Source organism: Anser brachyrhynchus (genome assembly GCF_964034855.1).
Source record: "Anser brachyrhynchus genome assembly, chromosome: 1".
Classification (NCBI taxonomy): Eukaryota; Metazoa; Chordata; class Aves; order Anseriformes; family Anatidae; genus Anser; species Anser brachyrhynchus.
Window position 1 is genome coordinate 31,978,344 of NC_137694.1, and position 25,784 is coordinate 32,004,127.

General features: G+C 42.3%; 1 protein-coding gene across 1 annotated transcript in view; it reads right to left on the minus strand.

Moving 5' to 3' along the window:
* Positions 1-20,150, minus strand: part of YAF2 (YY1 associated factor 2) — a 35,300-nt gene extending 15,150 nt beyond the window's left edge. The window contains exons 1-2 of the mRNA XM_080574583.1: positions 19,809-20,150; positions 19,431-19,556 (exon numbers count right to left, since the gene is read on the minus strand). Of these exons, the coding sequence (XP_080430709.1) occupies positions 19,431-19,556; positions 19,809-19,834 (152 nt within the window). The 5' untranslated portion in view covers positions 19,835-20,150. The remainder of the gene's footprint in view (positions 1-19,430; positions 19,557-19,808) is intronic.
* Positions 20,151-25,784: the final 5,634 nt, after the last annotated feature.

Below are 25,784 nucleotides of genomic sequence, written 5' to 3' on the forward strand. Positions count from 1 at the left end.
TTAGTTCTCCTTTTCAGCCAGTGCCACCTTTCTAAATTACCATCACAAGCTTCCACACTTCTACAGATGCTTCTGTTCTAATCGCATCTATCATGGTTTTATTATCCCATTCCAATGTTACTTTGAAGGTGCTGCATACAAATACACACTTTATAATCTCCTTTAAAAAAAAAAAATATATATATAGGTTTTTAAAACCCCGGTAGACAGAAATGCAAACATTCAAATACACTTTTTCTTTCTTCCCAACAATTCCCTTAATTCTAACTGACAAGGATGTCATTATTTTAACTCTATTCTTGTTGCAGGATGTGACTCCATTTAATTTTACAGGATTTGATCTTGCTGCTGTTTTAGAAGATGTATTTGCAGAGGCTGCAGAGGACTGTCTATTTACGATTTGTGTGCGGAAATGCATTTAACACTGATGCTCCCAAAGGCAGCAGATATTTAATACTGGGAAGGATAGGCTAGTTCTTTTTGTTGGTATTCTTAAAATAAATAAACATATTTTCCAATTCAAGAATATAAGCAGTGCACTAGACACAAATGATATCTGGAACTCATGCCCCAAGCCATTTCCATTTCCCAGAGCTCAACACAATACCTTGCTGCTCATAAGTCATTTGGGACATAATATCCCACACCTGGCAGTCATCAATAATCTACATAAATAAAATTTTGACCCATTTGAAATAGCAGGTAACTTGGTCTCATTACAAGAAAGCAGGTCAGACTTGAAAGCAAGCTGAAAAATAGCGAAGTACAATATAATAACCACCACAGGCAGCACAAGTACAGCAAACTCTCAGCCACCTGGGCCGTGCACCACGCATGCAGTGGGCCAACAACACTGGCCTAATGCTGAAGCATCTTGGCGTCTGGATGAATTTATTTCAGATGGGCCACAGCTACATTTGCACAGTGTTGTTCAACAGCCATGGGGAGTCCATAAAACGCTTCTGCACTGCTATGTGTACGAGCTCAAATTCTGACAGTACAGTAGCTCTAGGGCCCATCTGCTACGGTCTGGAAACAAAGAGCACGATGTGGACAGACCGTGACAGGTTTTCCAGGAACCAGCCCCAAATCTACCTACCTAGGGCTGTGTGGGACTCGTTGGGGACCCATGTCAGCAGGATGCTCCCCTGCGTGCAGGGTTCAGCGAGGACTCACCCATTTGGAGCCCCATATCCTGCACTAACCGAGCCCACCAAATCGAATGGCCATGCAGCAGAGTGTGGAGACATCAACAGCCCTGCCTTAGAGCAGCCAACACCTTCTCTTTGATTCAGCGAGAGCCACGCTGGACTTGAACTGGCCCACGCAGAACCGGTACTCTATCCTGCCAGTATCACAGAGCTCGGAACTTAGGCTTTTCCACCTGGAGAAGCTAGATGGTATCATTAATTCTCAGTGCTGATCACAGATACCTCTTCAACTCGCTGTGGGAAAAGTGTACTGTCATATATAATACTCAGTTTACAGAGTCCATATATTCTGAAGAATCTATCATATAGGACACACTATTCAAAGGCACGCTCTTTCCCGAAGCTAAATGTCCTGTGCTTTGTATCTTTTACCACTACAAAGGTATTACTACTTTCCAATCTTAACAAAATGGCTCCAAACCGAGGAAATGCTGCCAACCTCAGCTCTCAATCAAGACGAAAGATGGTGTTCAACAGATGACCTCGATCCATTCTAATATGACCTGTTCCTTCCCTTCCCTCTTTTCAAATCCATCTACCTCCTGGCTTCAATTCAGACAAAAAGCCCTTGCTGGAGGCTTATCCTGCCCCACATGGAAAATTATCTGTTTCGTAAAGCAAGCTCCACATGTGCGACATATCTAAAGGCTTTTAGGATACCACATGTTAAGACAGACATTTAAGCCTGCTATTGAGCCCTGGCCAGTTTACTTGCCACATTTTCCTCCAATAACTACAGCAATATTCTACAACAGTTTTATTTACCTGCCCTGTCAATGAGCTGATACAATTTTGTTTTCAAATTCATCTTACTCCCCGGTTTCCTATAAAGCCATACGCATCTTGCCCCATCCTAGGTAGCAGGAAGAAGTTGCCTGTGAAGCGTTGTTCCTGCAGAAGGATGTTATGCTGTAACTGCCCTACCAACCACCAATACTGCAGTATTGTACTGTATTTGGTTCGTGGACAGGAGATATACTGTCATACAGAACAGGTAACTATACACCTGGAATCGTTCATTCATTGGTTCGATTTGTCAGGTTTATACCTTATCTCCAAACATATGTTTATTCCTAGAATGTGTTTGGCTCCTGAGCAAAACAAAGCCTTTGATGTTTCTTCAAAACTCTCACCTGTTTTAAATGTGGAATCTCTACATGGTATTCCTCACTTTCCATAATTTTAACTTTGTGCATGAATTTTTTTCTTTCCTCCACTGTAAAAGAGCTTTACTTCTTAAAAAGAAAAAAGAGAGAGAGAGATTTCAAAGACTTAAAGAGGTTTTATTTAAAGGTACCCCTGGTCCCTAAGCACTACCATTTATCTAAACTTCTCTTCCCTGCAGGGAGACACTGACCTTTTGTTCAAGACAGCAGACTCATCCCTCAAGAAAGAGAGGCTAGAAATATCTGGAACAGAGTCCTTACTGATTTTGCCTTGCCCTTGGTCACAGAATCCTGTCCTCAAGAATTAAAAATCCACATTATTCTTCAAAATATTCCCTTTCGGGTGATTCAGGAGGACTGGATAAAGGCTCCCAAGTTAAAGACAATTTCCAAATCATCTGCTCCTTGTTCACAGGCTACCCTTAAGGCCCGAACTACACAGGACTCAAGTAATGAGCCCGGCATATTTTTGAACATCATCTTCCTTCACAGGCCTCAAATCTGTTCTGTCCCACCAGCAAGGCATGGCAGAATTGGATTGGAAACCAGTAATCTAGTCAGTCAGTGCCCTGAATTTCACTCTCCAGGGTTTTTAAGAATTAATTATCAAAATGACTATTGCCAAAAGGCCTTACAAGCAGTAACTAATCCACTTTGACAAGTCAGCTTTGGTCAAACTCTCGCGAAGCTGATTGGTAACAGAACAGGATCAGTACAGTAAAGGTCTTTGGCCTTTACAAATACTACACACACAGAGCTTTCTTTATATCTTCTTGGGAAAATCTTGGAGTTTGTTCCAAAATCTGCATTATAAACACAGGTATGCTGCTGCACTATGGATTAAGCCCAGAAAACTTGTCACGGTTCTGATAAGGGTAGCAGGAACTCTGAAAGCAAAGTCAGGGGTTCCCCATAAAGTGTCTTCAGTCAAAGCATGAGGAGACAAGCTCTGTCAGTTTCTAAGAAAAAAATACCTAAAATTAATCACTAGGCATAAGGGGAAGCCAATTAGCTCCTCTAACCACTGCAAGCTTTCCCATATCCCATCTTCTTTGCTTACTGCTTGCGAAGGAAGACCGTTTAAACAACAACCTTCCCCAAATTACACACTACAAACAATTGCAAAGAAATATGGCTATAACACTACCATTATGGCAAGGCCTCCATTTTCTTATTAATACCCGTTTGATTTTTCCCTTCCAGGTTACCCTGCGTATATAAGCTTATGCAACTTCTCCTTTAAGTCACATCTAAATTCAGTGGATTTGTATTTGGATACCTAGAAATTTCTGTTCATTCATTCATCCTTACTTTAGTCACAGGAGCTTTTCTTCCCTTTGCCTACAACTACACTGCTTGTTTCCTCCTCTGACAGATCTGCTGTCCGCTGAATTCCGTATAAAACGTGTCCCATGTGTCTACCTCATCCTTTAAGGTGAGCTTCCTACCCTCACGGCCCATCCATCTCAGGGGGCATTCGCTGCAATCAGAGTCGCAATCTTCGGTATATCATTCCTGATGATATTCCATCACGGCAGAGCTAACTACTACTCCTACAGCTATTTATTAGCAGAGGCACGAAGAAATGAAGGATTCCGACATCCTAACGAAGTCTGGTGGGTGAGCTGATGTGCAGTAACCAGCCACATGCGTTCCCAAGCCAGTGCAAACGCTCAGTAGCCTCGGGGAGGAAAACCTCCTGCCGATGGTTCCAGCAACAAGGCGATGCGTAGGGCCACGCTATATTATGCTAACAATTCAAACAGCATTAAAACTCTAAGGCACGTCTCAAAATGACTGCCAAATGCAAAAGAAGCATTCCAACCCTTCTCCAATTCAAAACTAGCACCTTCAACACAGGTTGACCTTCTACTTGAGTAATTAAACAATAATTTCGAGATTAATCATTTTTCCTACATTTTTCAATCTACCATTCTCCCTTGGATTCAGACATAAATTCTTGTTTTTCCCCCAAATGATACACTCTTCTGTACTATCCCCAGTACACTAAACATATGATTGTTAAGGTATCCAACCATGCTAGAAGGTTCAGTCACATCAAACATATGTCAACAGGGCAGTGATAAAATTGCTTGATACCTGAGAATAGCATACCACCTACAGTACCATGTTATAAAAACAGTTACCACGACACAACTAATTCCTACTTTAATCGTATCTTGTTGTCCTCCCTCCCCTTTTCAGGGGTCTGTTTCCTTTTTGAAGTGCAAGCTTTTTGAAGCCACTGCCAAACTCTTCTAAGCTTACTCTGCACTGAATTTAAAATTCCTCACTTCCTATCAAGCCCACAAGAGTTGTGTGTATGTTGTTCACCTGGATGTTTCTGTAGAATTGCATCATTATGAAAAAATGTATTGCAAAAATTGTACCTCCAGCACCCTGAAGACTTGAGAATCTCCCTTCCATCTGCTACTGTGAGACTTCTGTGTGCTTCTGAAGCTGACTGAGTTCAGATACTCAACATTTTTTCAAATGTAATTCGAATTTCTATCATGTTACTAATACTCCCCCTCCACCAGGCTTTGCTGTTCCCTCAGCTGGCCAGGCTTTCAGAAGCGCCCCGTTACCATGCCTGAGCTTTTCTAACCTTCAGTTCTCTTAGATTTTAAAAGCAAATTTAATTCTTGTGACGGGACGTAGACTGAAAATCTTTACTCGTCTGTGTTTTGTACTGCATTGCTGTTGAAAACAGGAATAATCCCTGATAAAGAACAGGCCTTTGAATGGGCTAAGTTTGGTCACCTCCTTCCTATAGCTTCAGCCTTTATTAAGGAAATAAAGTGGGGGGCATTTCCAATGATCATTTTTTAAGCGTACAACCCATTTGCTAACAGCAAGCATATTTTACTTCACACAAGTCAATATACTCTTATACTCTTTTACTCAACATTTCATATAGTTTAGCATGATTTCATATGCTAAAAAGAGCACATTACATACCTTTTCTGGTACTGGATCTGGAACACATTTCAGATATTTGTACTGAGAACTGCACATTGTTGTTGCAGTCAATATTCTGTATCACTTTGTATCTTTATCCTCTATTGTATTTTCCTCGCCTTCCGGCAAAACAAACAAAAAAAAAAGCCAGCCTAGTGATGCTTATGGCAGTCTCTTCAGTCTCTAAACCATTATAGGACATCAAACCTTATCATTAGATACCTAATCAAATAGTTTCATAAAAATCCATTCCTAAATATCATTTGCATGAACAACTTCACAAAGGTTTAGCTGGTAATATACCAGCTAAAACTAAAATTCTAAACCAAAAATACATTAAAATACAACAATTGAAACAGATAGCTTAGAACACTTCCATAAGTGTTTTTAGAATGCATTTGCAAGACAGTGCAAGAGCTGTGGGATCAGCTCACCGAGAACCATACGTTTTCTTTCTTCTCAGCCGTGCACCTAAGGGCTACAGACTGCCTGCTCAGCACTTCTCGGAACGGTCACCAAAAATAAAAGACAAACTCCTGCAAAGCTACTGTTTAAAGTACTTGTTCATTTTTTCTTAAATAATTAATCTCCTTGAACAAGAAAGCAACCATTAACCTTATAGTGTTCATTGCATTTTCAGTAACTCAGTTAGCAATATGCTGCTGTGAGCTAAACAAAACTAGTGGAAGCAACAAGGTTAGCTTTAACCAGAGCCTACGAGAAGTCTTGTTTTGCTGATGTTTGCATCATACATGCCTTTCAAAAGTCTAAGTAGAATTCATTTAAGTGCATTAAAATCTTGTTGAGAACAAAGTCAAATTATTCAGCCCTTACTCTGTTCTTTCATTAACAGGCTGAATCATTTCCCAATACAAATGTATAGGCTTTAAATATCTTATCATTTATTTGAAGATAGTTTTCCACTCACATCTATCCTAAATATTAATGTCTCGAGAAGCTAATAGAAATCTGATATCCACAGTAATACTCTAATCTCCATTTTTCTAGTTCACAGTCATTACTGAAATCTCAAGAAAAGCTTATCTTTGCACACTTCCTACTTAATCATCACATTCTTGCTAGTCTCTACTCAAACCTCCCTCTCTGCATGTCCTCGTTTCTCTAACAACTAAGGTCCACATTCTCAAATATGCCTGAACATAGTAATTAGAGTAATTAATGTAAAAATAAAAAGTTATTCCTAATCTCTGAAGCAAGCAGATGCACACAGGGAGTCAGCTGGAAGATGCCTGTAGAGTTATTTTACACTAAACAACTAGACGAAAATAAGGATATGAAAAAGCGGTGTTAGGTAGATTTTCTAAGGGAAAAACTACTCGTAATGAATATTATTAGGAGAACTTCTTCACGTAGGTACGAACATTTTGAGCATTTCTTAAGGACTCTATTTAAGCAATTTTTACAGGGTATTGCTATGGTTAAATATTGTAGTATGATACACTTCCTGCCTGTCTTTGAAAAGACATCAATTATGCAATGTTCTATCTGTAACTTTGTAATAGAGCTTAGAAAGCTTTTTACTCTGAAGATCACAGGACAGGTTACAACCAGCAGCTCTGGAATGTGACTTTTCCATGAGGGACTGATGATCTGGAGTCAGGCGCCTGAAGGTCTGAATGGCTCCAAAAGGAAATAGAGATATTTCAGAATTCTTTAACAAGTAATAAGGTACCTTGAAGTAGAAGCTCCTAAGAAATAACTAACCTTTCCTCCCACCAGTTAGTGAATCCTTTGTAATTCAATCATACACCTCCTCCCACCCTCATACAATGATAAGCAGTTACTTTACACGTATCAGGTAATTAGCTTTCCCACTTCCTCAGGCATGTTTTCTCTCTTTTGCCGAAGAGTTTCCGCAAAACATGTTAAAATATGGCTAGCGATTTTTGCGTCTATACTCCTTCCGCTCCCTTTTGCCTCCCACTTTAATATGCTTGCCTTTAACAACAGCAAACGTGAGCAACTTCACTTAAAGTTTAAAAACATCCACAGCTACTCCAATCTTCCCTGTTTTGAGCCAACTTCAGCCTGCAAAGACTGTAACTTCAAAGAGATTTTTTTTTAAAGACTAGGAATCCATGCAAAATGTTGGAAGACCGAGGCCCATATTTATACAGATGTTGTAATGGCTTTGACAGCTTTACATGGAATGAATGGGCCTAAATTAAATTTAGCATGTTTCTTGTTACTTAGGTTCCTTATAATATAGAAAGAAATCAACAGAACTGAAACATACATACAGTTCTGCAGAGTCATTACAGTAATTGTCCTCGTGTAATAATGCAGACAATCAACAGTCATTAAACTGTATTTCACACATAGTGAATGGTAGAATCTAAATAAACTCCAAGTGAGAAGGCAAAAGTTTAAGCCATTTCTTCTAGCTTAGGCACGAACCCCTATCATTAAGGAATAAATACAGGCAATCTGGCAGAACAGAAGAAAAAAGTGTCCCTATCTTTACAGTTTTACTGATTTTCTTGCCTCAAGAAGATGATGAATTTTTCAAGGACTAGCTTGACAATAAGCATTTAAAGCAAAATGTCTGAAGTATTTTTCAAACTTCAATAGTAGAGGACTACTCACTTGTTTTTGTCAAATGCAAAATACTAATTCTCAAATAATTAGAGAACTGTTACACACTTCCACACACACAACACAGGCCAACTTATAATACATTATTTCACATACTTGCAAATTAGTAGCTACAAAATTTTGAGACTATTTTCTACCACCAAGCAATTTTTCAACTAACATTTTAATTTTTCTAGGTTGGATAAACAAGCAAAACTTACTTTTAAAATCACATTTATCTTTTAATCAACTATCACGTCCACTCTGCAAGCTCTTTGTACAGCACCTTGTGCTACAAGAGCTTCTAGGTACTCCCAAAACATTGAGTATAAAATATTCCAGAACTAAGGAAACTGCTTTTTCAACTTCACTAAAAAAACAGAACAAATTTTTGTCACATTACCATTGGAGGTTTTGTGATCAAGTGCAACCAGATGACAACTTACCTCCTAATAACAAAAAGGAGATAGAGCAAGGGGAGGAAGAAAAAAAAAAAAAAGACTCCTTTCTGCATAAGCACATCAGTGAGAGTACTCAAAGCAAAATAAAAAGATTCAGTAACACTGTGTATACTAAGTAGCCCTGTGAACACTACAGCCAATTAGATATTGCAACCTGTGGTCTACACAGAAGCTAGCAGTGCATGTAATGATGCCACTCTACATTTTCAGCAGTTAAAATCACATTATGAAAAGCAAAAAAAAATATTTCCCATTACTGTTTCTTGTAATGCAAATACAATAGTTGCTAGAAATTAAATTACATCACTAGCACGAGAAGCACTCTGTGGATTCTGACACAGATCAGCTCACCCTCTCTCAGTCATCAGTTCTCTGTTAAGCTATTCATAGAATAAAAACTACCAGATTAAACTACGTTTAGCTTGCCGTGTCACATGAATATGCTCATGCTAATCACCACACAAAGCCATCTTGTGAGAAACTAGTCTTTATTTCCACACTGAAGCAGCTCATGATTAAATGCATCTTCAAGATCGATAATTTACTCTGTTACCCCAAGTTATTTTTTCTCATTACCATCACTTCTGTCATATTCTGGAGTGTTAACAGCACGTTAAGCTCCCTCTGCAAAGAAAGACAACTGAATAATTATGACAGTGCAAACAATGGAGCTAGCGGTCTGTATGGGAGCACATAACGTACATCCATCTGCATATTGCAGAGCAACAATGCCATTTCTACACATACTATATATATTTGAATCCTAACTTTCAGCCAGCTCCGATTTCCAGGGCTTTTAAATTCCTAGCTGTTTTACACTGTGAATCATTTACTTGGAATTCATCCATTCGGTGCATTTCTAGCAATTCTGTCTTTCAATAAAAGCTGATTCAATTAGAATAGACTTACAAGACCCATATGGTTTTATCAGTCACTGTATAAATGTGCAGAAAACTACCCCTTGAGGCAGCGTCCCTATTTAATCATTCCCTTAAAGGGAATGCCCTATTTTCCAGATGACATTTAACAGATGAGGCCAGCAAGCCTCCTGAAGACTACGGGTACGCTGCACAACTGTCTGCCCTAAGAAGAAATATTTGTATCGGGACCTTTAGAAGGCCCAAATTCATCTTCACGGATACTTTTTAAAGCAGCCATCAAACGTTATTTTCCAACAACCAGTTTTAAAGCTTCAGCCTCTCGCATGCTGTTATTAGAAATTCTTCTCCATATGCCACAAACTGTGGCTCACTGATGCTCAGCACAAGCGATAGCTATACTGAAAATATCCTGTTTGAGAAACATATGGGCACCAACCAATCTGTGCTTCCCAGTTGACAACGTGCTATATATGAGCAGGGGTCAGGAAGCTCAATTTCCTTAACAGCATCCCCCGAGGAGGCGATATTTGGGAGTCTGCACAGAAGGCAGTGGGCACAGTCTTTTTAGACCCCTAGATCCTTGGGATTTATGGGGAAGTGACCTCTCCCAACTTCCAATCCCACAAAGGACTGGATCCTCCAGGCTGCTTCTCTGTCCCCTTCCTGTAGAAACTGTGATGCTTCTTGCACCTAGGCAAAAAAACGCATGCAAAACATGAGGTTCATGCTGCAGAAGCACGGTTATTGTTGCACAAGACAGGGTCAACACTTGGCACAACTAATTATGTGACCAGACAGGAAGGAGCTTTTTTGGGACCCTTCCTACCTGTTCTGCAGAGTGTCTGTGCTTGGTCTCCCCAGAAGGTTGTAGCATACTAGACGCTTCCTCCACTTCTAGACAGAGCCATCCCCACGAAGATGCCCGTCTTAAGGAGGGGAAGAGACTACACGCTCCCCCTAAAACCAAGTCTCCATAAGGTTCTTCAGGAAAGATGTACAGTAATAGAAAAAGATGCCATCATCATCAGACTTCACCTTTTCCTCCTCCCTTCTCATCGAATTACAGAACTTCTAGCTCATGACACCAATCACAGAATTCAATGATATTTGTACAAAACAACTGTCCTTTCTCTGAACGTGTCAAACCAACCTTTTCCCAGCTTTTAGAGTCAGGAACTATATTTTTAAAATAAACTTTAAAGCCCCCACTGATATACTTTTTTTCTCCTATCGAGCACTGTCATTTGAACTGTGCAGCTCAGATCCAGCATATTCAAGCATTATGGAAAAGCTTAAAGATGAGTTCTGGACTTTCAGTAAGTTAGAATAGGAAAACTTTCCATTATTCTGTTTTTTCTTTTTTTTCCCCTTAGCTCCTAAGAAAACAAGAAAAAACTTGTAGCAGACCTCAAGGTCACATCTTGTAGTCTTCAACTTGACTTCTGATGGGAAGTTTGGCAGACAAAATCCTACAGACAACATTCTGCAGCTCAACTCTCCAAGTTGAAGCCTGCTCTACATCAACGTACCACATACCAGTGGAACGCACTTCAGAGAAAACAGACAATCCTCAGGATCTCTCTGTCCTACTTAAACCAGGGTAAGCTACTGTATGAAAGCAGACAAAATGAACACTTAATATTTGGTCCCACTAGCCTACATTTTAAGGATTTTGTAGCCAGCTGTACCAGCCAAGAAGAGAACACATCATCCGACACCACGTGAAAAATTTCTGCAGAGCATACTGTCCTAACCTGACTTTCACGATGAGGTACAGATACTTGAATCGAGCTTTATTAAACAGGACTAGGCACAGTGGGCAGTCATAACAGTAAAGGATAAACTGTTACAAAAAGTCATGGGGCAGAAAAATGCAATTTCTGATCACTCTAAGTGATACAAGACCTTCCTTCTTACCAGCAAGACTTTTCTTTTAAGGGATTTAGTCTTTAGTCTTCTTGTAGGTTTTTATTCAAATGCCACTACATTTCAGGCCGTGACAGCTGATTAATTTCTCTAGAAAAGACACAATAAGCAAGAATACCACTGATGGCCCTGAAAACAAAGATGACATTTCCACTAACAAAAAAATAGTTAAAAAAGCTAAACATATCGAAGCACATACCACTCATGCCCAAAAGAAAAGTACTTCATCATGGAAATAGAAAGGAAGACGTATATCCATTATCAAACAAAAGAAGCAAGCAAATACCAGAAGGCATAAAGGCTTCTTTGCTTCAGTCTCCACATGAAAGTTTAATTTCATATAACCAAATTAAACGAGGGGTTAGGAGTACAAATTCAAATGAGAAACAGACCGGACTACTGAATGCTGTAAGTGGCAGTCAACGGCATATAATGAAATGCACTCTTGGAAACAAATTGAACCAAAAAAGGAAAAGAGAAGTCACAAGATTGGCAAATAAAAATGCAGGAAATAACAAATGACTCAGCCTAACTCAAATTTCATAACGATACTAGAAGAAAATTATTTAACAACTAGGAGGATATAAAGGATAAAGCCAATTGGCTTGAAACACTCAAGATTTTCTAAGGGACTAATTGTCCTAGTGACTAGGAGAAAAGCAATACACAAACCCGAGCCTTGACTTGCAGCACCATCAAAAATACATTCTTTCACTCAAGCTAGATTATGATGGGGATGAAGTTGTCCAGAATTAAGTTCAAAATCAAATTTGTTTGTTTTTAATAGCTCTCTACCACCAACTGAAGGTGCAGGATAGCATTTATAGTGACATTCTACAGCTAAACTATTTAATATACTTGATCATGATTCGGAATAAAGAACAGAACAAGCGAACAGCACCAAGCTGAAAGGTGCTAAGAACTAACAGCCAAGATCATCCTGAGTTAAGACAACTCAAAAAAATCACAGGAAAGACAGCATAAAGCCCCAAACTGCATAAAAAACAAAACTACCTGAGTAACAATGTGACATGAAAGGACAGGAGACTGTAGTGGATCTAGTAGATCACACAGCACAGAGAAGCCAACACCATGATACTGTTGAACAGAAGGAAAATCCTCATTCAGGGAAGTACCAACATCAGACACCATCATTTACCAGGAACGTTGAAAGGAATAATCCAACTAAGCATTACACTAGGAATTACTCAGCTGAAGGTATGTCCTCAATCTAAGCTTCCATAGTAAGAAACAGGCGTGCAAACTGAAGAGTTAAGAATAAACAATCATGATATAAACTGAAAAGAAAACATTGCTTATCTGAAAGGGTTGCTGCAATCTTGTTTTTCTGAGAAAGACTTAGCAAGAACAAGTGAGTGAACATGGAGACCATAACCCAAATAACCAAAGAACTACAAATACATTGGAAAATTGATTGGGACTAGGGGGAGTATGAATCAACTTATCTTACTGAGCAGAGAGGTTAGGTATCTGGAAAAACATCAAGGATAAAAAGTACTAGAAACAAGCTGTAGGTTAGTCTCCTCCACTGGAGACTTGTTAGGACAAAGATAATGTTAGACATTGCCCAAGTTTACTGATCCTCTTTCAATACAGGGAGAAGGCCTAGCTCACAGCAAGACCTTATCCATCCGGCATTCCTATAACAACACAGAAGGATCAAAATGATCACTGAGAGACTTGCTAGCCTTCTTGGAACCATCCCTAAAATGAACCCAATCCTATTCAAAGCTTGTATTACTTTAGTACGTGTGGAAGACAAATGCTAATCTATTATTCTTGGCCTTGGTACAATTCAGCTGAGCAAGCCATTCTTAACTATGGCCCTGCAGTGCCCATTAACAAAGATGGTTTTCCAGAGGGCACATCTGCTAACTCCACTGTGAGGTTCGAGATCCTGGATACATCTAAGACATTTTTCTTCCTGTTCAACAGTTCTGACATTGTTAGCTATCATAGGAGGGCAAGAGAGAAAGTTTATATAACAGCATAGGTTTTCTCCTACTACATGTTTCTTTCTTTAATTACGTAAGGCATATAAACATAGAAGGCCAAGTCACAATGACAGTTACCTAAATTTCTGACCTAAGGTGACTACTGATACAACTATTATATTCAATACGATACAGAAAGAAACAACTAACCTAGGTTTAAATCAACTGTCAAAGTTACATAAAACAGGCCCTACTGGGTCTTAGCCTAATATCAAGTGAAATCCTGTTTGTTTCATTCTGAGGAGAATGTATTAAAAATAGAAAAGTGAAAAAAAAAAAAGCCAAGGTATATCAGACACCAACTAAGAGTTATAAGAAAAAGGAAAAGGAAGAAGAGATACCTAAAAATACCAAACTCATGATTAAAAACAAAAACACATTTTTCATGAGCTGTTTAGAGTAATTGATTAAAGTATCTCTCGGGTTCATAACTACAAAGATTAACAATAGAATTGGTATTAAAAAAGAAGCTTATGTAGTCTTTCAAAACCGTGGCTGCTCATTTTGACTGGCTGCCCATTACGTTCTGTATTCCTCCAACAAGCCATGCCCATCAACTGCATCAAAAAGAGCCACCGCAATCAATAAAAATTACTTCATTGTTTCATATGGAGAAACAAAACACCATTAATGTGCAAAATGCTGAAATTTCACTGCACTTTTCAGGGAAAATAATTTCTAAATAAGTTGTTCAATAATTCCAAAGGTTACTTGTAAAAAAACCCTTTTAAATTTAAGTACTGACGTCCGGAATGACTAGATTATCTGACGGCTACCTACAAAATAAACGCAAACTATTTATGCATGCTCTTCCTTAAAATTTCATATTCAAACCAAAACACAAAACTTGTAATACGGAGCATGGCAAAGTACGGATTACATATGACTTTTCCACTCTCTTCATTCCTGCAAATATTTCCTCCTCCAAACTACCCAAGTAATGAACAGCTCTTCAGTTTAAGCTCCATTCAGCCATGTATTTGTAAAATCAGCATGACAGGCGGTTCTTCCTCTTTTTCTCCTTCACAACCTTCCCCTGACACGCGCATGCGTGTACACCCAGAAGCTGCGTACTGGAAGGCAGAAGAGAGTCCTCAGCAAGCTGTTGTAAAACAGACATGTTAAACCAGATATACCAGATAAGCACCAACTCTGTCCTCAGCAGCACAGCATTTCGACAGAAATACAAATACCAGATTTGGTTAAATGTAACTGATTTGTGCTTATAAACATCCAGATGGTACATGACTAAACAAATTGCACATATTTTCTGAAGAAAAATGACCTTGATATCCAAGTTAAAAAATTAAGCACTTTATTTATGCTTCTCAAAGCACAAAACAAACTCATGACAGCTTCAAGCAGAGACCTGTATCTCATATTTAGGAGACTGTCAGACACATAAAATACTCGCGCGCATCGAACGGCCACACTCCAAGGAGCACACCCCAAATCTCAAGAAAACGCACAAAGATGGCGTCCTGGTTGCTTTTATCTCAGATTAACTCTTTTGTCTGGTATGATTTAAAGTTGCCTTTTCGTATCTTAGGCTGAGAGAAAATGATTCAGTAATGGAGATCAATAGAGCCCAGGACGTGGAAGCCATGCCCTGTTCAGCTGGTTATACGTGTCTCTATTTCAGCGGTACAAGAGGTTAAACGTGGGCATCCCAACTCCACAGAAATTCGCCTTGACCTGAGATGACCTCCTCACTCTGGCCTACAAATTTCAGGGGCTACTTTATGTACGTTATATGGCACACAGCAGCTGGACCAAGATATGTGTCAGAGAGGAATACCTAAAGGAAATAAAAAATAACTTCAGAGAAGTCACTTGTACCTGTTTTGTCTCATTCTCCCTGCCAAAAGAAAAATACATGGGGTTTGAACAATGTACATACACATAGCCTCACAGATTCATAGTCAAGTTTTTATTGAATTCAAAGAAAGCAAAAAAATAGTTCTAAAAATAAAATGAAATAAAAGAATAAGAAGCATTAAGTAGTTTGTACAACAAACCTTCTCCTATTAGTAGCGTAGGGAGTATATTAGTGAAAAAATACCCTGGAAGTCCGCCTTTTATTCTGAACTGAAAAATCACAAAATCCTATCAAGCCCTAAAACTGATCGTGTATCCTACTCCCCTCTTTTTCTTCACAGCAAGTACTGCAAAGTTTAAAAAGCCAGATTTGCAGTTCTTCCCTCATTATACTCCCCTGGATGCCCGTCCTTTCCACTGGATGAACGAGCAGCTTGTCATAGCACAGAAAAAGGGAATATGATCACGCAAGCAGAGACCAAACCACAGTACACATGCATAAGAACCAAATTAAGAAAAGCAAAGTGACAGGTAATTTTAGATCCGGATGCTGTCACTGAGTAACAAGAGCATTAAGATGAGATGAGGAAGACGGCGCAGAGATGTGATGGAGAAGACGGGAGAGAGCAGTAAGATACATCCCCTTAGAGAGAACACCAGTCCTCTTCCGTGCTTCTTCCCAGCACGACTGGAACTCTGAACCTTCAGCCTTGCAACGTGCCCAAACCACAATGCCTAACCATATTAGCTGGCAAGAAAAAAAAAACTAAAAACCTTACTGAGGAACAGACCAACCGGGAGCAAACGCTGCAGTAAGGTCAGTCCAAGGATCCAGCGCAGTTCGTGAAGTTCCACCAGTACTGGTATACTTCTGACTCAGAGAGTGCCGTGAAGAGCCAGAAGTTAAGAAACAAACAGAATGGTAAAGTTGCTGAGGCAGCCTTCTCTTGGGAAAGCGGTAACTGCAAGGGTTGGACCAAATTCGGCAATCACACTGTAACCTCTTCGGGAGCCAAATAATTCATTTTCAGGTTTTCAGCATAATATCATTGCCACTGTTGCTTTTACAGGGGTCTGGACTTTCTCGGTGTTCTAGCAATTACTTTTCTGTACAACACGAGTGACAGAGGGGAAATGATGATTTTCAAATGTTTACATCTCGGGAAAACTTAAACAATTTCATGGGGCAAAGCAATCAAAACACTTATTTAGCCTAAGGACTCTTTCTCTTGCCAAACTTCAATGGCTTTTGCAAACAATAGGGCTTCTCAAAGAGATCATACAAATTCTTTATAATGGAAACTATTAGGCAACCTAAATATAGAGTTCGTTACCAGAGCCCTCTATAACACAGGACGTTAAGGTTCTATTCAGCTTTCCTTACTCATACATCTAATGAACTTCAGCAGGAGATTTGTCCAAGTAAGGAATGATTATTACAGCCCTAGGTTCCTTACATTTGTACAACATCTTTCATCTAGAAAGACTTCAAAATGTTTTAAAGGTCACATATAGAAAATTACTATATTCAGCACAGTCTCCTATCAAGAGGAACATAGTAATTTATCAGTACCCAAGCAACAATACAGAACAATTTTAGGTTAGAAAGTAAATAAGAAAGCCATGTCTACAGGGAAAATTTAGATCCTCGGTGACGTTACCGAATTAAAGTCTGGCAGCAGTTCTACAGGAGAAGGTACAGGGATTTCCAGCTGGCAGACAGGATCTCGGTTTTACGTCTGACTCATAGCACATCTAACTGGCACCACGCTGGGGCACTGGTTTGGTCCTAACCCAAAGAAAAGGGTGCCACCTTGGGAGCCAGTTACACCACCTCCTGCAGCATCCAGGATTTCTCTCAGATGTCCCCTATCCAAGCATACCCAGATTTAACCATTCAAGGTGACACTACCAAAGAAAAAGCTACGTCAAGTCCATGACAAAATCTGCTTCAAACGCTCAGTCTAAGAGTATATTAAAATATGATCCAGAAGTCGTAAGAATTAATTCCACTAATCTTAAGAATACCACCAGTTTTAAAGATTGTAATCCATATCTAGCCCTTAGCATAAAAAGTAATTCTTTTGGAGACAAGAAATTGTTCAAGAGTGAAAACACATTCAAACCTTACCTAAAAATGTTTCTGTAAAGTTATTTGTACATGATTAATATACAAAATACAACTGTTTCAATCAACCTAATTTCCAGTGGCCTTCGAAAACATTACACTTCACTATGATTGCCTGTTTTTCCACCTACAAATCTGTTTATATTTAGTGAGTTTTAACACTCATGAGCAGACCTTAAACTGTCTATCACAAAGAAACAGATTTCTCTGAACTAAGAACCACTGATTTATGATGTCTGGTACACATAAGTCTCATTAACTAAAAACCAAAACAAATAAACAAAAAAACCCTACCAAACTAAGAACTCAGCACACTAAGAATTGTGCTAAAGCATCAGCTTAATATGTATAGATATTAAGATTCAAAATGGAAGACTGAAAAAAAAAAAAAAAGCATTCAGTGCATCACCCAAACTCCATAGTACTGTTATTCTGAACAACACTGTGAAAAACATTTTGTTGCATAGGTGGCACGAGCAAATGTTTTAACAAGGCCCTGCTTTGGTGTACTTCAGCTCCTTTAAAAAAAAAAAAAATCCACCCAAATGGCCTTTTGTGTCTCTTTGGCACCCTAATGACTCTCTCCATAGACACAAAGGTCTACTTACTAGCTCAAATCTAATTTCAGAATCGTGGCCTAAAATTGCCTGGTCTGAAAGCTCAACCCGTATTTATCTCACGCCATGTATAAACCCTGGGCTTCACATGCATGTGTAAGTGCGACCCATTTAAACTGTACAGGAAAGAAATCCATAAACCTAGTCAGCTATACATTGTTTCAGAGTTTAAGGAGATACATTGATTTTTGTTTCTCAACTCAAACTCTACAGACCAGAATACTATGGGGGAGCAAGTGGTAACCAGGAAAAAAAAAATTTTAAAAGGCTCTTAAAACAGTCAAAAACTGTGAAATATTCAAAGGAGGAAAACAAACAAACAAACTCACTCAGTGCTAGGCAGTCCTGAGAAACCAGTATTATTTTTTAAACACTTTTTTTTGTTTAGTTTCAGTGCTTTTATCCAACTGAGTTTCCAGTGCAACAAAACATCATTTTAAATTGACTTCACCTATCAAGCTGCCTAGAGGTTAAGACAGGCTGTAACGTTCATTTGTGCTGTTTCAAACAGTTTACGTTCATTCTCTCAGCAATATTATTTTGCTGAATATTACCAATCTGAACACATTTATCTGTGACATGAGCACAACACCATTCTTGTCACAGGAAGCCACGCTATACGTGACAGATGCAATTTCTCTCAGCACGTTCACCTCACCGATTTCTTTATTTAAAAATAGCTATATTAAAACCTGAAGTTACGGGAAGTACTTCCAATATTCATTTGAGTTTGCAGAAGTCCAGGAAATCAACTTCACAAATAAAGACGAATCTTTTCTGTCAAGTAATCCGACCCAGTCTTGCACTTAGGATTTCCAACACGTAACATTTCAAACACGTAACGTTTGCAGCAAGTCACATTCAGTATTGCTTTGAATGATATCTGGAATGTAATTGCTGCTTATGATAGGATTGCAACTTTTATTGCCACTTAAACTTCCCTCGCTGACGGGGTTAGCTAATAGGTATGATAATGGTAACAAAGGATTCTTTAATAATATTCTCTCTGGTTAGCGCACTACGGCTACAAGTGCAGTCCTGTTGGTTTTATGAAAGCCTCCATTCCCCAGGCGTGCATGTTTAGGCCGTAACACGGAACGACACATCAGAGAGATGCAGGAACCATGTAATTCACCGCAAGCTTTCTGACGGGTTCCCAGAGAAAAGGTCCTCCTGGGACGTCACTGCCTCGCAGGGTGCCACCTCCATATGGTGCAAGGCAGCTAATTCCTCCCGGATCGGAGGACAGGAGGACAGCCATCGCCTGCCCCTACGGATGCTCTGGGGCAACACGGCTCTGCGACGGAGAGCGAGTTCAAACAATAAAATAAAAAGGGGGGGGGGGGGGGGGGTATTGGTGAGGAGAAGTTAAACTCACGGAAAAAGGAGCCTGCAAGGCAAAGGCTGAGGGCGAGCATCTTCGTGGACAGGCTGCGGGGAGGGCTGCTCTTCCCCGGCCAGGGCACGGCCTCTGCGGGGTCAGCCTCGCCCGGGGCTCGCCCTGCGGTCCCCGCAGAGGCAGGCAGGTAGCGGGGGGCTGCGGGGCCGGCCGGGGGCCCCCTCTCCCTGTGTCCCCCCCCCCCTCGATTACAGCCCCCCGCAGCCCTCCACGGCCCCGCTGCCCCCGGCGGGGCCTTCCCCCGGCACTCACCGTGTGGAGGTGCCCTTCCTCACGTCGCACATCATGCACTTGAAGGCCTCGGCGCTGTTGCGGAAGGTGCAGACGCTGCAGTCCCAGTAGCCCTCGTCCGAGGAGGGTTTCGGCTGCCGCTTCGGCCTGCGGGGGGGACACGGGCGGGCAGGGGGGGGCACGGCGGGGGGGGGGGGCAGGCGGGCGGGGGGGGCACCGGGGGGGACACCGGGCTCGCCGCCCTCACGCCGCCGCCCCCCTTCTCCCCCCCAGCCCTCCCCGGGCGCCATCGCCGCCGGGCCCCGGCGAGGAGGAGGAGGAGGAGGAGGAAGAGGAGGAGGAGGAGGCGGAGGAAGGCAGTGCCGCTGCCCCTACCCCTGCCCCTGCCCCTACCCCTACCTGGTCGGGCTCTTCTTGTCTCCCATGCCGGCTCCAGACGCGTGCCCAGCCCGGCCCCGGCGCGGCCCTTTGTGTATTTGTCAACAAGGAGCAGCGCGGGCGGGGGGCTCGCAGCCTCTAACGGGGACCCGGGGAGGAGGAGCCGCCGCCGCAACCCCCAGCTGTCGGGGAAACTCCTGCCGCCGCCGCGCTGCCCCCTCCTCCCTCACGTGTCCCCCCGCCGCCAACCAGCGGCCGCCCGCAGGCCGCGGAGCCCGGCGGGCCCCGCTCCGCCGCCGCTTCGCCGCCGCCGCCACCGGCAGCGGTGGAGGCTCGGGGCGGCGCGGGGCGGGCGGCGGAGGGGGAAGGAGAAGGGGAAGGGGAAGGAAGGGAGGGAGGGAGGGAGGGAGGAGCGCGGCGGCGCGGGGACCCGCGGCCATTGTCCCGCCGGGAGCCGGCCCCCGAGGCCGAGCCTGAGCCCTGCCGAAGGGCTCCGCGGGGAGGTCGGGCGGTGGGCGCGGGCCTGCCCGGCTGTGCCCTGGAAGGAGGCTGCTGGGTGTCGGCGGAAACGCCTGGGTTGGCCCCGAGCGGCTTCCCAGACGGTGCAGGCCGTCCTTTGCGGAAACCGAGCGCTTCGCGGGGTGCTGCTGAGAAGCCTCGGTGCGAAGCAGCCGGCAGATGGGTGCTGGTGTACAAGGGGAGCGCTGCCACCCGTCATCCACGTGCACCGCTCCGCTTTTGCGCGTAAAACCGTACACCGACTTGGTTCTCGTTTCACCATGTCAGCATGACACAAACCAGTTGTTACCTGCGTTAGCTCCGTGCACAGGAGCCCCAGTCACAGACTAGGATGCCATTTTGCAAGATGCTGTGCAAACGGAACAAAGAGCACATGTCCTGAGTATGTAACAACAGCCAGCGGCTAGGCACAGGTAGATGGCAGAGTGCAAGCAGACAATAAGATGGTGTTGGTCAGCATCGTGCTGGTCAAAACCGACTTTGCTGCATTGCCTTTGTCAAGAGACGATGGGATTTGGAGAACAAAATATGCCCAAGGGGAGCTTCACCCAAGTGCGTGGATGAGCATAACTGAAGATGTTGACATTCCTGAAAATTTAGCAAGTGAACAATGGATAAACTTTCCATTCCTGAATGCCAACTTGTCAAAGAATTTCAGCTAGAAATATTGGGATATGATGAAGAAAAGAAAAATGTAGGTAAAGTGTTTGACATCTTCTTACAGAAGCAAGGAAAGATCTATTACTTGGAGCATTTACATTTATGTGAAACTACTAACACTTTTGCAGGATTCACTGTTTTCTGCGCCTTTCTAGTAATCCTGTACACCAGCAGTTTGAAGTCTCTGTAGTATTTCACACTTGAATTTGGTCATTTATCCTAATTTACTTCTGCATTTGCATGCTGTTACTAGTATTGTCATTTTCCCCACTTTCTGATCTTTTCTTTCTTTAGCTGCCTTGCCTTTCCCTTTCTTCCTCTATTGCAATTTCTTCTATTTTTATGCTACTCACATAGGCTAGCATAAATTACAAATAAAATGTGTGGGTTGCACATCTGGGGATGGTCCAAGCCTGGCACAGACAGCTGGCCTGGATTAATTTGCATGTAGTTAGACCTTGCGGTGGATTTACCCAGCTGGGCAGCTGAACACCACCGCAACTGCTCTCTCACTCCCCCTCCTCAAAGGGAAAGGGGGAGAAAATACAACGGAAAGGGCTCAAGGGTTGAGATAAGGACAGGGAGATCACTCAACAATTATTGTCATGGGCAAAATAGACTCAACATAGGGAGGTTAATATAAATTATTGCCTATCACAAACAACAGTGAGAAACAAAGCAAACTGAGAACACCTCCCCCCATCCACCATCTTCTACCTCCTTCCCCCCTGAGCAGTGCAGGGGAACAGGACAGGAGGACAAGGAACAGGGGCTGTGGTCAGACCCTAACACTTCATCTCCGCCACTCCTTCACGGTCCCTCTCTGCCCCTGCTCCACGCGGGGTCCCTCCCACGGGATGCCGTCCTTCCCCAACTGGGCCTGCGGGGGCTGCCCACAGGCAGCAGCTCTTCAAGCACTGCTCCCACACGGCTCCGTACCACGGGGTCCATCCCCCAGGAGCAAACTGCTCCAGCACGGGTCCCCCACGGGCGGCAGCTCCCCCCAGACCCCCTGCTCCTGCGTGGGCTCCTCTCCACGGGCTGCAGCTCCGGCCCGGGGCCTGCTCCTGCGGGGGCTCTCCATGGGCCGCAGCCTCCTCCAGGCCACATCCACCTGCTCCACCGGGGGCTCCTCCACGGGCTGCAGCGTGGAGATCTGCTCCGTGTGGGACCCATGGGCTGCAGGGGGACAGCCTGCTCCACCAGGGGCCTCTCCACAGGCCGCAGGGGAACTTGTGCTGTGTGCCTGGAGCACCTCCTGCCCTCCTGCTGCACTGACCTGGGGGGCTGCAGGGCTGGTTCTCTCACATTTTCTCACTCCTCTTTCTTCAATCTGCTCTCCCAGAGGCCCAACCAGCGTCGCTCACTGGCTCAGCTCTGGCCAGTGGCACGTCCCTTTTGGAGCCATCTGGAGCTGGCTCTGATCTGAGATGGGGCAGCTGCTGGGCTCTGCTCACAGAGGCCACCCCTGCAACCCCCTGATACCAAAACCTTGCCACGTAAACCCAATTCAGATGTCTACATGAACTAGACACCCAGACCCAAACCCCTGCAGGGAGAAACAAGCTCCTCCAGAAGGTGATTCATCTGATGCTAAGACAGGATTTCCATGCCTATGGGGTCCATTTTTCTGCGTTGACTATAAAGAGAGCTTTGCATGAATAGTCCAGAATGGGACATCTACCCTATAAAATTATACAAGTACATGAGAGAACTCTCATTCCTGGTTGAATCTCTCCCCAAATAGATATCTCTTGACAGGAAGCAGTAGAGAAACCTGTCTCTTTGTGTCCTTTTACACAGTGCATTCTCCCCACCATACGAAAATAAATAAATAAATAAATAAATAAATAAATATTTCCCCACTTTCGGAAAGCAGTGATTTTGAAACAAGCTCTTTCTCTTGACCTTTCCTCTGTCACAGCATACTGTTTCCATACCGATTATGAGAAACAATACAGAACTGCCACTGATGGTTACAAAACACTGGGATGTGTTGTAATCCCACAGGAGCTATTCTTGGAGAGAAGCGTTCCTAGCCAGCAGGGAGAATCACAACTGCCAGCCACAAATGTTATTCCTAACAGCCGAGTAATCTTTCCAGTTGTCGTGTTCCAGACCTTCTGCTGCATGGACATCACCCAAACCACTGTGCTTAAAGATCGTGATGTTTTCCCAGCAGCAGTTGGCCTCTTTCCCACTGAACTCCCAACTAATGCCTGTTTTCGGAGCTCCAAGGTGATTCAGGTTGGGGCGTTCAAAAGTTCAAGTGGTTGGGTCATGGTGCCCTCTCTGTGCAAGGATGAGTCTTATTCTTGGAAAGTACTTAAGAGGAAAGAAAGGCCATTTTTCTCATAACTTCTTCTCTCTACAAATAGGAGCATGAGAAAACACCAGTGAAAGCTCCAAGCTGTCCCAAATCATTTCTACAACTGAAATGGTGGTGGTTTGTCGTAGGACTAAGGGGGAGGGGTAGTTGCTGCATGTAGTGTTCTTCAGTTCACAAGAAAGTCCGACTAAACAACTCCAAGCAAATCCTGAACTTAGTAACAGAATTTTGCCCTAGGATGGACAAAAATGTACCACATTACCAGCAAGTCTGGGTGGGAGTACTTCTGAGTACTGAGAACTCAGAGAACTGTATTTCTTTCTTCTCTCAAAATACTGACCTTTGTCCACTTATGGAATCACATTTCATTTCTGAGAGAGCCTATTTGAACCAATGATTCCATTTTCAGGAATACCTGTTCCAGCAATAATGGAGAAAACCACATGGCAGAGGTGTGTATAATAGTCAAACCCTTAACCAAGAGAGTATTTCACAGAGACATTGATGTTAGAAGGACTTTGCTACAAACTGACAAAGCTGAGAATTCCTTAACCAGACAGTACGTCATTCAGTCATAGCTATATGAACCCAGAAAACTTATCTGTCTTCTGTTATATATTTGTGCAGCACATTGCTGCACCGATAGGTGGTTTGGATGATAGAACTGATGGAGTCAGTACTACCAGTCTTCAGAAATGTTCCAGGGAAAGAAAGAGTATGAGTGAATCTTAAGTTCCCTTAGTTTTAAGATAGGTATTGTCTATAAATAGGGTTGTTCCAGAATAGTCATTTCCACTCTATCTTAATTCAGCTCACCTAAATAAACTCATCTTTAAGACAGAAGGCATGTGCAATATATTTGACATCTTTGTACATAAGGCTCTCTTGCTCTCCAGCTAGGGATAGGTCTCTTAAAACTGACTTACTTATAGGACTGTATTAGGGAAACTCTTATGGTGTGATTATGATATTGAATATGATATTATGCTGATTGCTTTGGGGAAGTTAAAGATCTAATAATATTTTCAATATTTTGTAGTATACATGTTCTGGCACGCGTGACTTCTCGGTTTAAAGTTTATTCATATAAAGAGGCTGTGAAAGGGGATAGCAGCTATTTTAAAGTATCTTTTTTTGTGTGAAAATTCTTGCTGCAGAAAGAATTGCTGTTGCTCCTAAGCAAAATGTTCACATGTGGGGTTATTTAACAACAGGCTATTGCTGTATATATCTGTATGAAGACTTGCCATTCAGTCAATACTTAACCAGTGCAGACCACATTACACCTATGTCAGTTGCTGCTTTTCCAGTATCTTGATCAATTATATAATCACTTCATCATTACTTGAGTTTAAAAATAAAAATAATTTTTTAAAAAAAGAAAACCTCTCCATAAAGATTATTATTATTATACTACGGATAAGCCACCTTTTAATCACTATACTGAGGAAAATTACCTAAATATAGCATTGCACTGGAGCAAATGCCACTTTGTTCCAGAGCAGTATCTCTGTTTTGCTCGGGTTGTACTGATATAATAACATCAACACAATTCATTCATGGGACTTTGCCTGGTGAGTTTTTTTAACCTGCTTGGTATAATGAGATCTGAATCCTATCTGGGCTTCTATGTGCTCCTGCACTGCAAGACAAGTATTTCAGAGCTTTTGAAACGTGGAAGGTAAGTAGCTCTTGTAACTGCAGCGTTCTCTCAAAGCCTGTAACAGAGACGGTACGATTGGTGGCAGTGAGAACTGCCCCTCCATGTTAACCTGGAGTGTGTGTGCTCAGCCTTTGGGTCAATCCAGGCTGTCAGAAGAATATCAGTGGCTCCGAGCACTTCTCTTATTCATATGCGGAGGCAACAGAGTGAAATTCTTCTTTAGAAAGGGCCAGGGCCACATCTGGATTACCTCACAACACCAGGGAGCCTAAAACAAGTCTTACAGAATTCTGCACTTAGTTGTATGTACAAGCCTGAACTACAGACATGCTATCACTTTTGGGAAGCGTTGCAGTCATGAGGCTTGGTTCAGCCCCACGTTCTTCAGTTTTTACACAACTAGAATGGCCCTGAAAGCAGGGATACTCTGTCATGGACCTGGAGTAACGCAGTGGTAAGTCCAGGAGTTTTTCTAGGGCCAGAACTGAACTGTATAACATGGTTGTGAGAATTTGGCTCCAAACATATACACCAAAGAGCGCTGTACACAAAACACTTTAAGGCTATACCTTGGCAGCATATAGTTGTCTGTGTAGGCGATCATTAGAAGATCAATAAGAATTTCACCATAGAGGTAATTTTTTATATCTGTCCTCTATGGGCTGGAATGAAACTATCAAACCACTTAATTTTGGGTACATGGTAATTATCCAGCAGTTATTTCAGTTACTGCCTACTTCTCATTTACACTACTGGTTTGGTCCCAGCTTTTATCTTTGCAGATTTTGTAGTGAATTTAAAAGACGACAAATGTTCAGCTTCATAG